At 49.5% G+C, this 17746-nt stretch overlaps 6 protein-coding genes across 6 annotated transcripts; 3 read left to right on the top strand and 3 right to left on the bottom strand.

Moving 5' to 3' along the window:
• The first annotated feature begins 185 nt into the window (after positions 1 to 185).
• Positions 186 to 1335, top strand: P170DRAFT_94947 (uncharacterized protein). The gene is made up of 3 exons (XM_024855446.1): positions 186 to 353; positions 476 to 599; positions 720 to 1335. The coding sequence occupies exons 2-3, from the start codon at positions 553 to 555 to the stop codon at positions 1276 to 1278; spliced, it is 606 nt and encodes a 201-aa protein (XP_024707283.1). The 5' UTR covers positions 186 to 353; positions 476 to 552; the 3' UTR covers positions 1279 to 1335.
• A 2455-nt stretch (positions 1336 to 3790) lies between these two features.
• On the bottom strand, positions 3791 to 4224 carry P170DRAFT_94932 (uncharacterized protein). The gene has a single exon (XM_024855445.1). It carries the CDS (start codon positions 4172 to 4174, stop codon positions 3878 to 3880), a length of 297 nt encoding a protein of 98 aa, XP_024707282.1. The 5' UTR covers positions 4175 to 4224; the 3' UTR covers positions 3791 to 3877.
• A 3060-nt stretch (positions 4225 to 7284) lies between these two features.
• P170DRAFT_444080 (elongation of very long chain fatty acids protein) lies at positions 7285 to 8447 on the bottom strand (the record flags this gene model as incomplete). Its single annotated transcript, XM_024850607.1, has 3 exons — positions 7285 to 7634; positions 7693 to 7975; positions 8037 to 8447. The coding sequence occupies 3 exons, from the start codon at positions 8445 to 8447 to the stop codon at positions 7285 to 7287; spliced, it is 1044 nt and encodes a 347-aa protein (XP_024707281.1).
• Positions 8448 to 10851: 2404 nt separating this feature from the next.
• On the top strand, positions 10852 to 11788 carry P170DRAFT_349618 (cytochrome c oxidase subunit VI; the record flags this gene model as incomplete). Its single annotated transcript, XM_024843751.1, has 4 exons — positions 10852 to 11042; positions 11235 to 11280; positions 11469 to 11586; positions 11670 to 11788. The coding sequence occupies 4 exons, from the start codon at positions 10852 to 10854 to the stop codon at positions 11786 to 11788; spliced, it is 474 nt and encodes a 157-aa protein (XP_024707280.1).
• A 1103-nt stretch (positions 11789 to 12891) lies between these two features.
• On the bottom strand, positions 12892 to 14300 carry P170DRAFT_350433 (glycosyltransferase family 15 protein; the record flags this gene model as incomplete). Its single annotated transcript, XM_024843803.1, has 4 exons — positions 12892 to 13048; positions 13109 to 13727; positions 13783 to 14046; positions 14147 to 14300. 4 exons carry the CDS (start codon positions 14298 to 14300, stop codon positions 12892 to 12894), a joined length of 1194 nt encoding a protein of 397 aa, XP_024707279.1.
• A 197-nt stretch (positions 14301 to 14497) lies between these two features.
• On the top strand, positions 14498 to 17353 carry P170DRAFT_433876 (putative gamma-tubulin complex component GCP5). Its single transcript, XM_024848595.1, has 2 exons — positions 14498 to 14645; positions 14709 to 17353. Exons 1-2 carry the CDS (start codon positions 14574 to 14576, stop codon positions 17259 to 17261), a joined length of 2625 nt encoding a protein of 874 aa, XP_024707278.1. The 5' UTR covers positions 14498 to 14573; the 3' UTR covers positions 17262 to 17353.
• Positions 17354 to 17746: the final 393 nt, after the last annotated feature.

The raw sequence follows: 17746 nt of genomic DNA, 5'->3' as shown, positions 1-17746 counted from the left end.
GCTCCAAAACGGTGGAGCAAGTCTAACTCAAACACGCCATCCCCCATCCAAGCGAACTATCTTCCCGTCTGGAGTTCATCCGCAGTTTGAGGGAAAGACATGATTTTACATCCCTTTTTCACGTACGATGGAATCCTCCGTACGTCCTAGAGAATACGGAAACCCATCCCCTGCAGCCTCCTTGCAGCCCCCAATCCGGATCCTCGTACCTGACTATCGCCGGGTACCTGAGCCAGAATAATATCATCACTGATCAGAGTATCCACGCTGGTTGGTGAATCCGGATTGTCCCCCACACTGGCTCGGGTGGAATATCCGAATGGGCGGTTTCAGTTTCATTTGTTCCTGGTCTGGTGGGTTGGCGTTGCTATTTTCTCCCCCCAGGGATAGGGGTAGGGGCTGTGTTGCTGTTGACCTCATTTTCCCTCGTTGCGCCCGATTCCGCCGTTTATTTATTTGTTTGTTTGTTTGGTAGGGGTTCTTGGGTCCTCGTCTCTCTCTAGACACTCCGATCGGAGATGATCCCATCGAGTCAACGAGCACAGATGCGTCATGAGCAAATTGGCCACTCTCGATCCCGCTAGCCAAGTTAATCTCTCGTAAGACCCCCGGAGGCTGGCGATAGGACCGGACCACTTTAACTTCCACCGTGAAGCAATGACATCGGCGCGCGAGGGCATGCGCAAAAGTTAAACTCTGACGATGTCCGCTCAGCAAAGGCCGGTTCGCCCGTTGAAGGGCCCGACGATGCTGCAGGAACGCGCCGGTTGCAGTGTGAAACAACCCCGACCTGCATGGGCCAGGGGATCGCTCGACGAGCTTGCTGTTTTGGGCGTCGCCTGCGTCCATGCATCATGTACTCTGTACGATGATCGAATTTTTTTTTTTTCCTCCATCCCTCGCTTGAGAGGGGGCCGGTCTGCTCGGCGCTCACGAATCCGGAACTTATCGAGGACATGTGGCTGGTCGAGCGCAAGTGCTTGGTCTGCGTTGGATGCAGGTGCGAGTGCGTCTTCACCATGCGGCGTCGACTCGAGCTGGCTGGCAAACTATGCGTGCTCCCATCCGTACAGTGCATGGTGCAGGTGCATCTACCCAGCGCATTCGGGGTCTTCTTTTCCAATTGGTCGATTGCCGACCAGCCTGCGATATTCGTCCCTCTGCACTGCTGCACAATCCCACATCCACATCCACGTACGGACGATATGCCGTTTTAACTTTGTCCACCGTGTTAAATATAGCCCTACTGCGTCCACTACGTTGCCAGCCTGCCGATAACGCAATGTGATACGCTCTGTCCCCCGTCCGTGCTTAGCTTCCATGCAATGTATCACCTGCAACGCGACATCGTGGCGTCCACGTCGGACCAGTCGCAACCGCTCCAGAGGCTGGTCACTCCGTCGTGGTTTGCCTTTTTCCCTTGCCTTGAACTTCCCCAGATGGTCCAGGCGAACAGGGTGGACTTGAAACGTAGCTTCGGCCTCTAAATGCATTCCGTCGTACGGAGTATACGTGGACAAAGTATCTCTGGACGGGATGCATGTATGCATGACTAGAACGGATTTGACTTTCCCAGCCAGACTTTGCTTTACCTAAAAGTTCGGAGGATGTCCTCTCTCCCTTCAACGGAGTCCTACTAACTAACTACGTAGTTATCGGTCTCCTGCAATACCCCCTCTTTTTCTCCCCTCCTTGACTGCAGACTTCATCCACGGCCGAACCTAAACACGCTGTATATTTGGCCCCTTCTCTTTGCCACCGACGCGTCGCATCCTTGTATCTCACTGCATGCTTTGTTCGGTCCATGACGACGGCCATGAGGAGGATTCCCGTTTCCCCTCATGTTGGTCCTTCATTGCTCATCATCCTATCTCCATCATTCCCCCTCATTTCCTGCCTTGACGTTTCAGGTTTCAACATTGTCGATCTGCGATCCTTCGACATAACCTTTTAGTTGATGATTATCCAGGGGTTCGTTCGTAGTATATGCCCAGGATGGATATCTTCCGCCAATAATACCTCATTCAACCTGATCAACGGACCCGAGATGATAGATTCGATATATATTTCTGAATCCGGCAGGTTGGCAGGGCACCGAACTATGTCCGTGGTGGAATTATTGATTTGACTTTGACTGGGGAGTACCTACTACCTACTTACCTATCTGTCTATTGATTGAACATCACGCTGATAGCGAGTTATGGCAGAAACATTAGAGGGAGTCACTTTAGCCCGATCATGTCCGAGCGCTGCAGTAGGAAGTAGGATAACCTGATACGACGAGTCAGTATCGTCGGCCGGAATAAGCAAGTCTAAAAATGGAGTCAATCATCAGTACTAGTTCTCCTTGTATTCACATCGACTATTTCCTTAATACATTCTACATGCAGAGTACATCATCCAGCGTCCGGGTAGTGTTTACCCAGTGGCCTAAGCATACATCATGGATACAGATGTGTACATGTACATGTACTTACATCAAATGCATAATGCAAGAGCAAGCAAACAGTGGCAAACCATGCACCCCGGCAGAATATCCAGCGCCCAACTACGCGGAGCTGTGACGGCGGCATCTGCACTACGTATGCAGGAGAGCGCCACGGAGAGAGGGGAAGCGAATCGAAATGGACGGATGGACATGACAGGGTGACAGGTCCACGGAGCAAACGAACTCAGGGGATGCCAAGCTTGTATGTATTATCCTCTCTCCGTGTTTTTTGTTATTTCAATGGTTATGGCATGGCATGATTTACTCCGGCCGGAGTCTTGAATATGGAGGTGGATAGTCCCGTAATGCTAATCCTACTCTGTAAAAAGGGATAAGCGATCGAATGTCAGAAAAAGTGGTCAATCCAGTCAATAATCAAGATGCATCCGCCGCGCCAATGGCCGGCAGGGATTAAATCAGGTTTTCCCCTGGTCAACTTCTCTTAGTCGGACGGATGCTCGGAGGACTGCCGGATTGACATTCCCGGCCTTCATGCCAGACCTGCAGACCATCTGTTCTGCATTTGTCCTGGATAACTAGGAGTAGTGTTGGTAGATTCAGCGCTGATAGACATGACATTCTCGACCTCCCTATAAACCGACACGAGTCTTCGTGTACTATGTAGGACTATCGTCCTACATATCCAGGGTTAACCTTCTTCTATTACCCCTCCATTCCAAGGAGACAGGCGCTGGCATTCGCAGCGATCGGGAATGTCTCTCATCTCGATGACACCTGACAGATCAACATGCCAGGGACAGATTCCAGATACCCGAAAGGATTCTATTTTTTTTTTTTTTTTTTTTTTTTTTTTTTTTTTTTTTTTTTTTTTTTTTTCATTGGGTTTTTTTCTCCTAGGTTGAATTGGGTCGAGGATATGATTATGGGGCCTCCGTGTATCCATAACGGGTCGGCCGAGTAAATCCCCCTTCCTCATCCCCGGCCGTGCCTTGGTGAATATCACTACCTTAGCTAATAGTGCTAGGAATACTAGAGAGTTGGATTCTTCACGGCGCCGAACCCCGAGCCGTTACGCTACCGTAGTATTTCTTCCCTGCAAATTTTTCATCCCCTGGAAAAGTGGACGAGTAACTACTCCGTACTCAGTAAGTCAGGAAGAAACTAATGTAGGTACCGGCATGACTAGTTACCTGGCCTTCTCCATCTCCGTCACTTTGCCAGACCGACTTTTCTTTTCCGTAGCACTAGCAACTAGCAACTAGCAGGTTGGATTGCATTGAGGCCAATAATCCGGGATCAACGAGCAGAAACTTACTCCTAACCTACGCAGTACCTACAGAGCAGTATACGTAAGTCGATCCCGATCAACGAATAATTGGGAAAATCAAAGTCAAGTGAAGAAACGTATCCCCCCGAATGCAGTAACCACTACACTACTGCGTACCCCCTAATGTACCTTGGAAACAATAGCCAGTGATCTTCGGCGCCGGTGGAGTCGTTCAACGTCGTCCCGTCCGAGAAGACAGAAGGCAGGAATGTCATATCGGCTTTAGGAGGAGTTGGACAGCGTATCCACTGAGGAGTGGGAATTGGGAAGTTGGTTTTTCTAGTTTTGTTGCTGGCTTTTAATCTTCGCGCTACGGAGAATTTTTTCTCGTTGGGGATGGGGTTGGGGAGAGGGTCTCTGATTTCCTCTTTTTTTTTTTGTTTCTTTCGGAGGGTCATCACCGCAGATACCCGCTCCCATTACGGATCCAGCGTAGCTAAAAGAAAAGTGTCCCAATCCCAAATGCTAAGTGGAGATCCAAGTCAAAGGTTTCACCTGACCCTTTTGGCCTACCTATAGCTCCCTGTTTATTACCTATTCTCGTACTGCGCAGGCCAATCCCCGTTCGAGGATTGAATGTGGCAAACGGAAAGTGCAGAACCTGGATAACGACGTGTTCAGATTTTTCTCGACTCAATAGTTCGAGCACCAGCGCATGCTGGGGCCGTCTGTCCGTCTCCAGTCTCCAGTTTCCAGTTCCAGTTTTCTACTTACCGTAAGCTAGAGGTAGAAAGGTATCTCCGTGACGTATCCGTATTGGTGCTAGATATATATCCACTAGATGGTAACGCTGTTTACCAAGTACTGCGACATTCAGACTCCGTACCGAACAAAAGAATAAAACCAGCCTGTCCTCTTTCTCTCGCCATATGCGTACTCGGCTGTACTGCGTAAAAGCACGCCCAATAAAACTAGCTACATATGCCGTAAAGCGAATGCTCCGTTGTGGGATCCCACGCCCCATAACAACCTACTCCGGAAGCACTAGGCAGGTCTCCGCCCCGAGGACTACTACTCGGTCGGTCTTTTTATAGCACCTTGACATCATGCCATTGATGCTTCCGAGGGACGTTAGGTCAATATGGCAATGAGATCGAATGATCGAATGATTCTGGCTTTCGATGTCCGGTCTCCGGTGGCTTGGGGAGCTAGGCAGTTGGTGTTAGTGTAACGGTTCTTATGCAGAAGGGTAGGTAGGTGGATATGCATATGTTGATTAGTTATGTATTTATGCTTCAGGGGATTGGATTATCCAGGAACAGAGATGGTATAAAGAGGTGATGTCTCGGTGTTTGTACTGCTGTCGTATGTTCGCAATGTAAACCCTACCTCGTGGGTACTTGGATGGATACTCTTCGTTCCTAGAACTTGTTCCCCCGTGTGACAACAATGTGATTGAATAGACCTATATTGAGCACATATCACCACGGTCGGTCCTTCGAAAGGCATGATGCTATGATCTCAATGACAGCAGGCCGTGCCGCCCGTAAATCTACCCATCGCATGAGGAGCGACCGAGTCAACATGGCTGCACTGCTCGCGACACAACTACTCAAACGGATTTCTAATAATCTGTAAGAGTCGAGGCAGCGCGATATTCATTGTCCATAGTAGATACCAGTAGAATGTAGAGTATAGAGCACGCGACCTCATCGGTCGGTTGATTTGTATAATTAGTGCACTTTCAGGATTCTTTTTGAACTTCTGTATAGCTTCTGTCGCTTCGTTGTAGCTTCAATTGAGCTTTATTTCTAGGTATAAAGCAACCCAACAGCCGTCAGCGACTTCAGAAGAGCCTGCCAGGGCGCTGTTATTCGGGTATAATGCAACGCCAACTCTCTTTCTTCTCGTTTTTTCCATGTAAGTCTATCTAGAGCATCTCCTTTTTATTCCGCGAGTGGGATTTCCTCCATGATCATCGTGATCGGTTATCTATGTGAGAGAGCTCCGCAGAATGTAGTAGGTATGTAAGACATGCTTTTTCTGTGCGACGATAAACGATCGCCAGGAGTGGCTTCGACATTCTGGGTTGGTTAGCTGAGTATGTACAGGCCATTCTGTAGGGAATGGTGAAGTGTTTCGGCTTGGAAGAATGAGGTTGACTCTCATCTCGCCTTTTCCTTTTTGAATGCTTTAAGCCTAGCTAGGATAGACATTCTCTAACTCAGACAGAGGGCTGGTTATTGTTCGCATTTAATGCAATTATACATTGGTGATTCCTTCTTCAGCAGAAATATTTTTGCACTTGCCGGTCACTAAACCAATCAACAGACTGAGTGTCAATGCTACTGTATGCAATTGACATTGCAATTGTTCATCTTGGCAACAGTGGGCTATCATCAGGCGTAGGTAGAAGGTCTGTGTCTATTATCGCTCTCTATGGTACTAGTACGACGTCATTCTGTTCTGGGTGATATCAAGAATGTTCCTCGAACCTAGGTAGGTTCTTGAGGATGCAGGTTTATTACTTCAACTGATCATGGGCACCGATACTGCATAGGCAGTGTAACAGGCCATGGTTCAACTTAGCATGGTCCCCAGGCGTTCTAGATGCCTAAGGTGTAAGCTACACTACCAAGCATCGCCATTTGCCTACGTTTCCATGGATGGCCATTCGTGTGCAACAACACTGACCTCTTTCTCCCTTTAGCAATCCTTCTGATATTCAACCAAGGCAGCATGATTCGTTCTGTGAGCGCGAATCCTCCGCATCACTACCGTGTTTCTATTAGATGGGCCAAAAGGTCCTCATCGCCACCAAAGTTAGAGTAAACAGGTTAGAAGTGTCTCCGACTGGTTCAAGACCAATTGCAAGCATGGCGTTGTCTACAGTCCTGTGACTTTGTCTATCCCGCAAACATGAAATATGCGAGCGGTATCCAGGTGATAGCTGATGAATAGGATAAGAGTACAATAAATCTGATCAATACAATGCAATGTTTGATTTTATATACAGTAATGTATAGGTTCAGCATAACGTAGCCATGATTACATTACAGGGGCATCTATGAATATTTCACTAAAACAAGAATCAAAAAAGAAAAGGAACTGCCATCAGCAGAACCAAAGCAAGAAAGTATAAATGTAGAATACAGACTGAAACAGTCAATGGCAACCACCCTTGACCGGTCCAGGCAGAAGAAAACCTTTCACTCACGTAAACTTTAGAAAACCGGCAAAGCCGTCCCAATGCTGCACCTGAGAAATGCCCTAAAATTGGTCGCGATGAAGGACGACCAATATCATGATGGTCATTCATTAAACAATGATAATAAAATGCTGGAACCCCATATTAAAAAGGCTGAAAATGATAATCAAGAATCTCGTCACCCGTGCCATACAGCACGGGCGAGCTTCCAAAACGTCAACTTCGGGTGTATTTGACGATGGTGTGAATATGTCGAATTCAGCCGCGCTCTTCGCGGATGAATCGTTTGCGACATGTCAATTCCAAACGGTGTTCTATGAACAAGCCCAAATCCACATCCCAAAGCATTCAAGTTCGCACTTAAGCCTTGCGGGAACGGGTGACAGGACCATTGGACCGGCCAGTAGACGAGGCGTTGCCGTTCGACTTGGCGTTTCCGTTGGGGGTCTTTCCGTTGCCGTTGGTGGGAGGCACCTGGAACTTGGCCATGTCGATGACAGCCTGTCTGCCAGTGTTGCTGCGGGGACGAGTGCCCTTGGGGGTCTTGTTGTAGGTGGCGATGTAGAAGGAGATGAACAGGAAGAGGTATGAGGTGATAATGCCAATTCCGGCGAAAGCGGCGAACTCCTCTCCGGCACACATGCCCATGTTGGGTGCCCAGGGGAAGTAGGTGGAGGAGAAGTAGGTGTAGGACGCGAAGTAAATGAAGCCTGTCGGTCGTATTAGCCTTGTTTCCCTCTCCGCGATCGACTCATTTACTGTACTTACCAACATCAATGACGAACTGGATGATCTGAAGACGGGTGATCCACTCCTTCCACCAGATGCGAATGCCACGAGCGCTTTGGAAGTAGTACCAGTACATGACGACGTGAACAAGCAAGTTGATGGTGATAGGGACCCATGACACGGCAGTCAGACCGATCAGCTGGGTATAGCACAGGAGAGCGGTGGCACCGTGGTGGTAGGTGTGGAGGAAAGTCAACGGCTTCTTCTTGAGGAAGAGGAAAACGGTGTCGATGAATTCGAGGTATTTGGTCAGGTAGTTCAGCTATCAGGACGGTTGGATTAGCAAGCCTGTCAATATTTCCGGAAGCGTTTGGCGCACTCACATAGTACAAGACGATGAGGGGTTGAGTCCATCCACCCCGGTGATCGCAAATCGAGAAGAAGACACCATGGTTCCAGAGAGTCGGCAGCAGCTGCTCAATAAAGAGCGCCAGCAGAGTTGCGCTGATCGCAGTCAGGTAGAAGTTGTGGATCATGAACAACGTGTTGAGCTTGAGCGCCGAGAAGTTCTTCATGACGGCGCGACCACCGAAGATGACCACGTAGTAGGTGACGAGCATCGCAGCGGTGGAGCGGATGTCCGACAGAGGGGTTTGGCCCTCCACGAACTTGAATTCTTCGGCAGGATAGCCCACAACATACTCGAAGGCCTTGTTAAAAATCGGCCATAGGTGGATGCCGAACGGCCGATCGATTGTCGGGAGGGACACGTTTTGCAACAATTCAGCCGCCATGATGAATTGTCAGAATCAAGCGATGATTCTGAAGAACTTGAGTGTTTTGCGATAGCGCTGCGCTGTCCTCGTTGAGAAAAAAGCGAGACCTGGGCGAGTTGCCAATTTTTTCTCTCTTGTTTTTCCCTTCCCTTTTTTTTCTTCGGGGAGGAATTTGCTGACAAGGCCGACAAGGGTAAAGCCGGAAAAGGTCTAAACAGTGGAAGGAACGACAAGAAGCGAAGGACCGACTGCGGAAGAGAAGAGAAGAGAAGAGAGGGGAGAGAAAGGAAACGGTTGAGGAGAGCAAAGTCGGCTGGGGCAGAGAAGAAAAGAAAAGGAAGAGAGACAGTGGAGAGAGCGAGAGTTCGCAAGGAGAACCGTCGATCCGCGTCTCTTTTTTGGTTCCTCCGGCGCGTCCGCTGCGGCCCCCAAAGCGGTCTAGTGCCTCGGCCGGCTTAAAAGGGGCCCGCCGATCCGCTCTGCGTTCAGGCAGACAGAATCGCTTTCATCCATTGTTTGCAGCGCCATCTTCTTCTGTGCCTCCGTCCAGGGTATTCGGAGTGGGAAAGGGAGCTATACTTCATGCCCTGGCGCAGTTACACAGCTCCCCTCATCCTCAAGCCCCATCGCTCCCGTGGTTCCATCCAGCCATTTGTCGCAGGCTGACCACTCAATTTTGGCTTTCACATGCGCAATTCCATGTTAATCTGCCACGATGGGGTTTAATTTCAACCTGTCATCTCACTTGCCAATAATATCCTGGCACGGGCGGATTACCCCCCCCAATTCCAGGAACGTCGAATTTTTCGGATATTTATGGACCCTGGGACGATCACTAATCCGAACCCCAGGTTCCCTACGCATGAAGGACTTGGTCTCCGGAGTCTGGCAGAGCCTTGCGGAAGCCATTGTGCGGTCATCGATCAATCGACGGAATTCAATCCGATTGCCTGGTAGCACAATCATGACAATGCCCTCGACGCGAGGCTTGTCCGACCTGAGAGATGATACAGCATTGTTCCGACTGGCACAGGATCTCTAGGATAGACTTCCCAGCATGGGGCTTAATATGTCGCAGGGCTATCTGAGGTCATTATAAGGACCATGTGGACCTGATGATCAATTGACTGACATTCATCGCTCTTGTGAAACATGCAATTACCTCGTCTGGAGTATATGTTTCCCAATCAGGTAGTTGACGGTTCAACAGTCGTCTGAAACTGGAGGTGGCCTCAATTTTGAGTCTTCCATATAGATCAAAATATAACAGTTAACGTTTTGACTTCAATCAATGTCAATCCGTGTCAATCAATGAGAAACGTACCGTAGAATGCAGAACTCAATTCCTATAGAATCCTTCAGTGCCGGATGCTGACCTCGGCATCTCAGAACAGCCTTGCACGGCGCACAGACCAGACTCATACATCACTTCGCATCTAGACCAAACAAGAACGAGACCCTTGCTATGGGCTTGCAGCAAGACAATTTGAGACAGCCACTCGTCAGCATCTTGTTACAGCCTGGTATCTGGAGAAAGAAATTACAGTTGAGGTCATGTTTCTTCATCATTTTTATCGGCGCTGCTCGATGATACTCTTGTAGAAGCCTGCAATTTAGCCTGTGTAGCAGTCTTTCATCAGCTCTATTGTATGTTGGAGGGTGGAAAAAGTAGGACCTACCTCTTCCTAATAAATCCAATAGTGTCTGCCATGTAGGCTTCATGGCTTACTGCCTACTTGAGACCGTGGTAGCCACCACAAACCAGACAGTTGGGTTTTCGCCTCCTGTTACAAAAACATCATTTAATCTGAAACTGAGAACATGCAAAAATATTTTATTTCGTCAGGTTGGGAAATGAGTTGAGGGGGCATATGCACATATTGCATGATGAGAATCGAGTGATATTATATATATGGAAACGCAGGTTTCTGATCGGGACCTGAGTAAGAGAATAAAGCATTCATTCTTTATCCAGGGAGCCAAGAACATGATTTAGCAACTGCGCCCATAAACACAAGAACAGTCATGTCATGATGACCATAATTCCTACTGGACTTGCGAATATGGCAGCACCATTTATCCGGGCACCTATACTGCGTAGATGCCTGAGGCAATACTCCACAGCCAATCAGATCCACAAGGTTATCTGACTGTGCATGGACCAATCACAGCGGAGAAATAGAAATCATGGCGCTGGTGTGGCCTCAGGCACCGAGCCTCGGGCGGGCACGGGAGCCGCTGCAGCCTGAGGCGCCCTCGATGACGGCTATCGCAGCCTGAGGCAGCGACAACCTCACACCACCCGCAAAAACCTAGCGCAGCCGGACTTCGACTTCGTCAACACCTCGTTCCCGTCCTCCCATCACGTCCAGTCAATTCCCACCTCCTCCACCCCCTCCCATCTCACAACCCACCTCTCGCCATGTCGTCGATTTCCCTCTTCCGTATCGCCACCCGCGCCGTGCGCCCTTCCGGCTTCATCAGAACTCCTCAATTGCCCCGGTCCCGCGTGCAGGCCCCGATCGCTCTCGCTATCAACCGTCCCAGCTTCAGCACCACCACCCAGCGTCGCTCCGGCCACGAGGACGAGACGTACGAGGAATTCTCTGCTAGGTATGAACTTCTCCACAACCGAGCCATTGGGATCTTGTGCGAGCGACCTGGGGAGATACGCGATTCCCCCGGTCGCAGGGGTCGTTTCTCTTGTCTTACCCGGATCCGAGCGAGAGTCACCTTACTCCTGATGCCGATTTTCGCCCTTTAACTGGTCGAATTCCCACTTACCCTTTGTGATTTGATGTTCAGATTCGAGAAGGAATTCGACGGTGTGCAGGATGTTTTCGAGCTCCAGGTATGTCCGATTTACCTTGCTTTCTCTTTTCGCACCGAAATCCCGACCTTTCCGTTTTGTCCACTGCCCGATCAAGCCTTGATAATCAGCCCACCCGCCATTGGCAGATGGGCGGCCCCAACATCACTACCCATCTATACCACAGCTTGGCTATAGCAGTCGAGGCTAACATTACCTTCCTGTCATAGCGGAATCTGAACAACTGCTTCGCCTACGATCTCGTCCCTTCCATTGAGGTCCTCTCCGCCGCCCTCAAGGCTGCCCGCCGCGTCAACGACTTCCCTACCGCTGTTCGCATCTTCGAAGGTGCGATTGTCCCTCCCTTCCACTGTCTATGAAGACCTTATCCTCTGGATAATCTCAGAAACTCACCCTCTTTCTCCGAACAGGTGTCAAGGCCAAGGTCGAGACCCAGGAACAGTACAAGCAATACCTCGAGAACCTCGAGAGCCTGCGCCTGGAACTCGGCGTCGCTCTCCGCGAGGAGCTCTACCCCGAGGAGGCCTAAATTAGGGAAATAGAAACGAAAACCAAGGACCACAAAAATTATTTCCCAATCCCACATTGTTTCTAAAGTCCTCCTCCCACCACCCTCCCCCTTCCGGACCCCCGGATCTTTTTGACCGCCGTTTGATTACTTTTCATGTCCCGTTGATAAGATAGGAAAGCTGTATACATACTATTTCTAGAATGCAGTTGGAATGAGGAAGCGTGTCTCTCTCTCTCTTCGCTTTCGCTCGCGTTCTCGGTGGTCTTTCTTTCTCGTGTCTTGTGTTTCTTTAATCATTTCCGTCGTCATGCGGCGGTTAATCCGACTCTGGGGTGAGAAGGAAGGGAAGGGTGGAAGGTGGGTAAGCAAGTGTTTGAAATAGGGGTGAGGTGTGCATGTGCTTTTTTTCTATACCAGTGCTTTCTATAAATCTTTTGTTTGTGTGAGCATTTGTTGTACTCTGTATTATTGGAGATATAGTGAAAAATAGGGGTTGTTTCGTTTTTCTTACGAGTGTCTTTATTTGATATTGTATTCCCATGCACGATAAATGCCGAGTATCATTCATTCTACCAGCTGTCAGTTGTCGAAAGATGATATATGATATATGAAAATGAATAGGTGAACCCGTCCAATTCTATGTGCTTCACGAAAGTCATGACCAGCTCGGGATACAATGAAAAAAGAATAGAATATAGATACAATGCAGGCCGGCCTAGCATCCCCTGAACAAGTTGGAGAACATCAAAACAAAACTATAAATAAGGAAATATTAACCACCACCGAGAGAGAAGAAAGCAAAGATACCCAAACCAAGAAAAACGCCACCACAATCAATCAACTTCGGCACTTATTGTCGTGAATCCTGAGTATACAACAATAGAATGGAAAACCAAAGCGGGTCTGACAATTGCACATCAAGCAATGAGCTTTTATCATCGTGAAAAAATGGAAATGAAACAGGGGAGAAGAAACATGAACATGGTGATTCCTTGGGTGGACCTGTCTCGAGGCCAATGCTCGAGAGCGCTATGCATATCCACCTCTAGGAACGAGACCTGTTGCAAACACTGAATTATTGTGTAGATGCTGGTCTATTGCCGCGGTCTGGCTGGGTCTATTTAATGCATTCCGACGTATTCGAAATAGTTGGGTCGGCAATCCTCCTTGGCCAGCCAGGGTTCACCCTCGTAGAATTTACCAGGGGTGCAGCCGGAGCACTTGGGCGAGTTGGGGCAGTTGAAGTAGGGAATGTGACGGTATCCGATGTCGCGGAACCTGTGTAAGAATAACGTTAATTTGTGTCAAGTTAATTTCGTCGGGCGGACTTCCACTTACCAGTGAACCTTGGACTTATCAGCAAAGAGACCCAGGGCGATCGAGTGGACGGGAGCATCGCCCCATCGTTCGTAGTAGAAACCACCCGTACGATCCAAGTAGTCGAAGTAGGCCGAGTATTTCTCGCCCCGGAAGAACTCCATGTCTCCGATTTCGAAGTTGGACCAGAAGTGACACGTAGAGTATCCGTTGGCACCCGAGGTGTGCTCCGGGCGCAATTGGTCATCCACCAGCCAATCCATCATGTTGTTATCGGACAGGTAGGTCGGGTTGGCGGCAAGGAACTCCTTCGTCTTCGGCCACAAGCTCGGAATACTTTCCGGGGCATCGAAGAGGTTGATGGTGAATCCGTAGGTGATGTTGCGGTCTTCCACGAATCGGAATACGTCATAGTCGATGTTGCAGAAGAACTGGACCTTGGGCTCGACACGCCAGTAGTAGCGGTACTTCTCGAGGGCCGGATGCTTGTAGAACATTCCACTGTTCCACCGGCACATGTTATGATAGGAGACCTTGTCGCTGTACTGAATACCCTTCTCCTTCAGCATTTCAGCCGACTCGCGGAAGAGGTCCTTGTTGATGAAGTCGGGCATATCCCAATGTTCCTTGGGAACCTGCTCTGTTTAAGAGGTCAGACCAATCCTGTTGATTCATAAGTATAGAGGCTGTCGTACCGAAAATGCATTTCGCCTTGGTCTCCGCCTGCGTGCGCTTCTTGAACTCCTGGGTAAAGGGCTGGTCGTTGAAGAAGATCCAAGGGTAGTTGAACTTGTTGTTCCATGTTCGCTCCAGGTCACGCATGGTCGGAATGAGGTCGTCCAATTCTTCGTTTCGGACGAGGGAGATCAAAGCCGCGTTGGTCCGGGCAGAGTTGGGGCTATCGGGGGCATAGTCGTTGTCTTCAGCGCGCCATAACTTGCCTTCGGGTTCTCCGGTTGCTGCAACGAGAAGAGTCAGTCAGCGAAACAAGTGACTTCTGTATGATGCGGAAAAAGTGGCAAATTGAGTATCGCAAGGACTGAAGACGGGCAAACGAACGTTCTAGGAGAGGGTCTGCTTTTATGCCCTCGTAAGGCTGCTGGGACCCCTTAATGCTGATGGCGGACGGGCCTTTGTTAGATTGGAAGATGAGGAAGAGGACGAGGACGCAGCATGCTGCGGCGAGCATGCGAATGGGTCTTGCGACAGCCATCGTAACTGTCAGAGGCAGACCGAGGGGGATGGATCTGGGAGAGTTGGCTGGACTGACAGGAGAAGCGGAACTGGCTTAATTGATTGATTATTATGGGCAAGCGCCGCCTTTCCCCGAGCGGACTAGCGCGGGCGGCAGTAAATCAAGAGGCGTCCGTGCCGCGTCAACTTCCGTCGCATTACTTTCGCCCTTCCTTCTCTTGATTGCGCATCGTGTGGATGATGGGGTGTTGGGCGATAGCTCTCGACCCGGTTTCTTCGTGATCCTCCCACTATGGCTGTTGCTGCCACGATCAGCACGCTAACGGAAGAGCTAGTCGCGACCGTTGCGAAGCTGGACTCAAAGGCATCTAGACCTCCAGGTGATACAAAGCACATTGTATAACAACAGCTGACGGGTGCTTTGTAGGATACGCCGCGATCGAGGAATTTGAAGCGACGTGCCGAAGAGTCTTTCAAATCCAACGCCTATGCGCGCACGAACCAGTTTGCCGTTGCCAGTCAACTAGATGGCCTGCAGGAAAAGTTCCAGGTTCTCAACAAAGATGATCTGGCCGATGCGCTGCGGTCTCGCTTGACAGAGCTGGAGGATCACCGAAGCTCTTGGTTTCCGGAGATTCTCTCTCTGCTGCTGCAGCTTGCAGACCGTCCGGCGCAGCTGTCGCGGCTAGATCGCATCGAGCAACCGAAGCACGAGCAGGTCAAACCGGTTTCCTGGAACGATTTGGATGCCGCTGGATCGGCATTCTGCGATGAAGATATCTGGGAAGCGGTCGACTTTGGTGCAGAATCTTCCGATGAGGATCTACGGTCTGTGTCCAGCGTGGGCCACTCGCGGAATCTACCACAAACCTCTGTTGTCCCGGATGAGGACTATGTTATCCCGGACGATGCATTCTCTCCTTTGGACGACGAGGATGTGATACTCTCAATTAAAAGTGCCCAGTTTTGGAGAGACGAAAACCATCACAAGGCCGATCAACATCAGAAATTCTCTTCTCGTGTCATAACCGAGCTTCAAGTTGTCAGAGAAGCCATCTTCATGCTGCAAGGGCTTCCTACTTCGATGTTCTGGCGGCTTGACGACAGCATCGAGGTGGACCGAAGGTACAAACTGGCCCAAGTGTCCGATGAAACGTTCTTGCCGTTATTACGGACATTATGCTCCATTGGGGCTCGACTAGACATTCTGAGACGATTCGTCAGGCTTCCGCAGACCATTGCGCACGTCCAGACCTTCCATCGGGATATTGAGGATTGTCTACGTGGATTTGACGAGTTTTTGTCGACTGTGCAATCTAAATATCTCTCGCAGAATGAAACTGTTGCCGTTAGTCTCCTGCAGTTATCCGAAGACGTCCACAGAGAATCGAGACTGCTGCTACTATTGACGGATATTGTTTCAAAGCTCAAGCGCAGCGGATCGGAAAACCCCGTTCGGTGCCTGGATCTACTATACGACCTAGTTTGCATGGCGCAGGCCACTGGCTATGACGATGAATTCAGAATTCTGGCTAAAATGTTTTTCTCATGCTTCAAGACATATGCACGGCCGATAAATCTTTGGATGGAGACAGGAGAGTTGAAGGACTCAGTCGGTGGAACACTTTTCATTCTAGACAATCGCAACGACAGCGATCTTCGGACACTTTGGCATGATTGGTACACCTTGGATGGCGCGTCAAGGCTCTTGAGTGTCCCGAAATTCATTCAACCGCTTGCGCGCAAGATCTTCATTACAGGAAAGAGTACGGTGTTTTTACAACACTTGAACGTGTTTCATGAGCAGGAGCACACGCGCGAAACTCCGTTGACATTCGAAGACGTTTTCCCGCAAGACGCCTCTTCTCTTTATCTCCCGTTCTCTGCGCTGCTTGAGTCTGCCTTTGGGAGAATGGTTGACAGGCAGCACTCTCTTAAATCAAGTTGGTTGCGGCAGGAGCTTGATCAGCAGTGTGGTCTGTGGACCTCACTCGAAGCTTTGGAACATATTTATCTCTGCAAAGATATGAGCGTCGTGGGGCCCATCGACAATAAGATCTTCGAGTTGATCGACCGGGGCAGGGGTGCTTGGAGTGACAGATTCTTGCTGACCGAACTGGCGCAAAGTGCCTTCAGCACCTTGCCTGTGATTGATCCATCCAGGCTAATCGTTCGATCCAACAAAGACACACGCGACAAGCTGAATGGGCGCCATCGATCCGTGAAGATACTCGAAACCATCTCGTTCGATTACATTTTGCCCTGGCCCGTTGCGAACATCATCACCAAGGATGCCATCCTGGGTTACCGGCGAATCTCCACAATTCTGATGCAGATCCGCAGGGCAATGTACACGGTTCAAAAGCAGCGCCTGCAATATTCCGACCGACCGGATAAAATATCTGGCAAAGGCACGAACCCCTTGGACTACATTTTGCGGCATAACATGCTTTGGTTTTTGAATACTCTCTATAGCCACATGACGGGATTTGTGGTTTCAACGGCTGTCGAGTCACTGCGCAAAGCTCTGGACGACGCAAACGACGTGGATGCGATGATCGCTGCCCATCGATCGCACATGGTATCTTTAGAAGAGCAGTGTCTGCTTTCCCAGAATTTGCATGCTCTCTATCAAGCTATCATCACGCTGCTCGATCTGTGTGTTAGCTTTGCGGATCTCCAGGCTACCATGAAAGGTGCATCACAACCCGAGTGGAGCAAATCGTCGCGACATGATTATGACGATGAGGACGATGACGAAGACAGTGACGACCCTGACGCGGATGGAGACACGATGGCGCCATCCGTCCATGAAAGCCAATATGATGAACGGTTGCACGATATCAAGAATCAATTCGACCGGCTCATTGCTTTCATGACGGCCGGATTGAAGGGGATTGGACGAGTGGATGGTCAGCTTAGCTGGGAGATCCTAGCAGAGAAGCTTGAATGGAGAAAAGCACGGCTGAATGGTGTTTGATGGGTTGCTTGGATAATTTGGACGAATGACTTGATGAATCTATGTCGCACTTATGGAAATCTGTCTACATTTAATACCCCGATAGAGTCAAGGAGTTTACTTTCTCATTCAAACTGTAAGAACTGTACGGAGTAAGAACTCGATAGTTAACTAAAAATTCAGCCTGAGGCAGCGCTGAGTCAGCCAATTAAGGTACGGATCCACCGCGACCAACGAGCGCATCTCCTCCTGTCCACTTTTTCTTCCCTGTGCTTTTTTCGCGCTTGATTCTTGCGGAGCAGTCATCTCCGGTTAGTTCGAGCCATCCCAACCGGATTCTAATCCATACTAATTAACTAGTTAACCTGGATGTACGGCTGGCATTCCTTCGCCCGCTGCGTCGAGCAATTGCCGTTTGGGGGCAAATTACGCGTTTTGGCTCTAGTTCCATCACGCTATCTTTTTTTTTCTCTTTTTTTTTTTTTCTCTCTCACTTCATGCTAGTG

Source organism: Aspergillus steynii (assembly GCF_002849105.1).
Source record: "Aspergillus steynii IBT 23096 chromosome Unknown P170scaffold_2, whole genome shotgun sequence".
NCBI classification, from domain to species: domain Eukaryota; kingdom Fungi; phylum Ascomycota; class Eurotiomycetes; order Eurotiales; family Aspergillaceae; genus Aspergillus; species Aspergillus steynii.
This window is presented reverse-complemented; position numbering and strand designations above follow the sequence as displayed.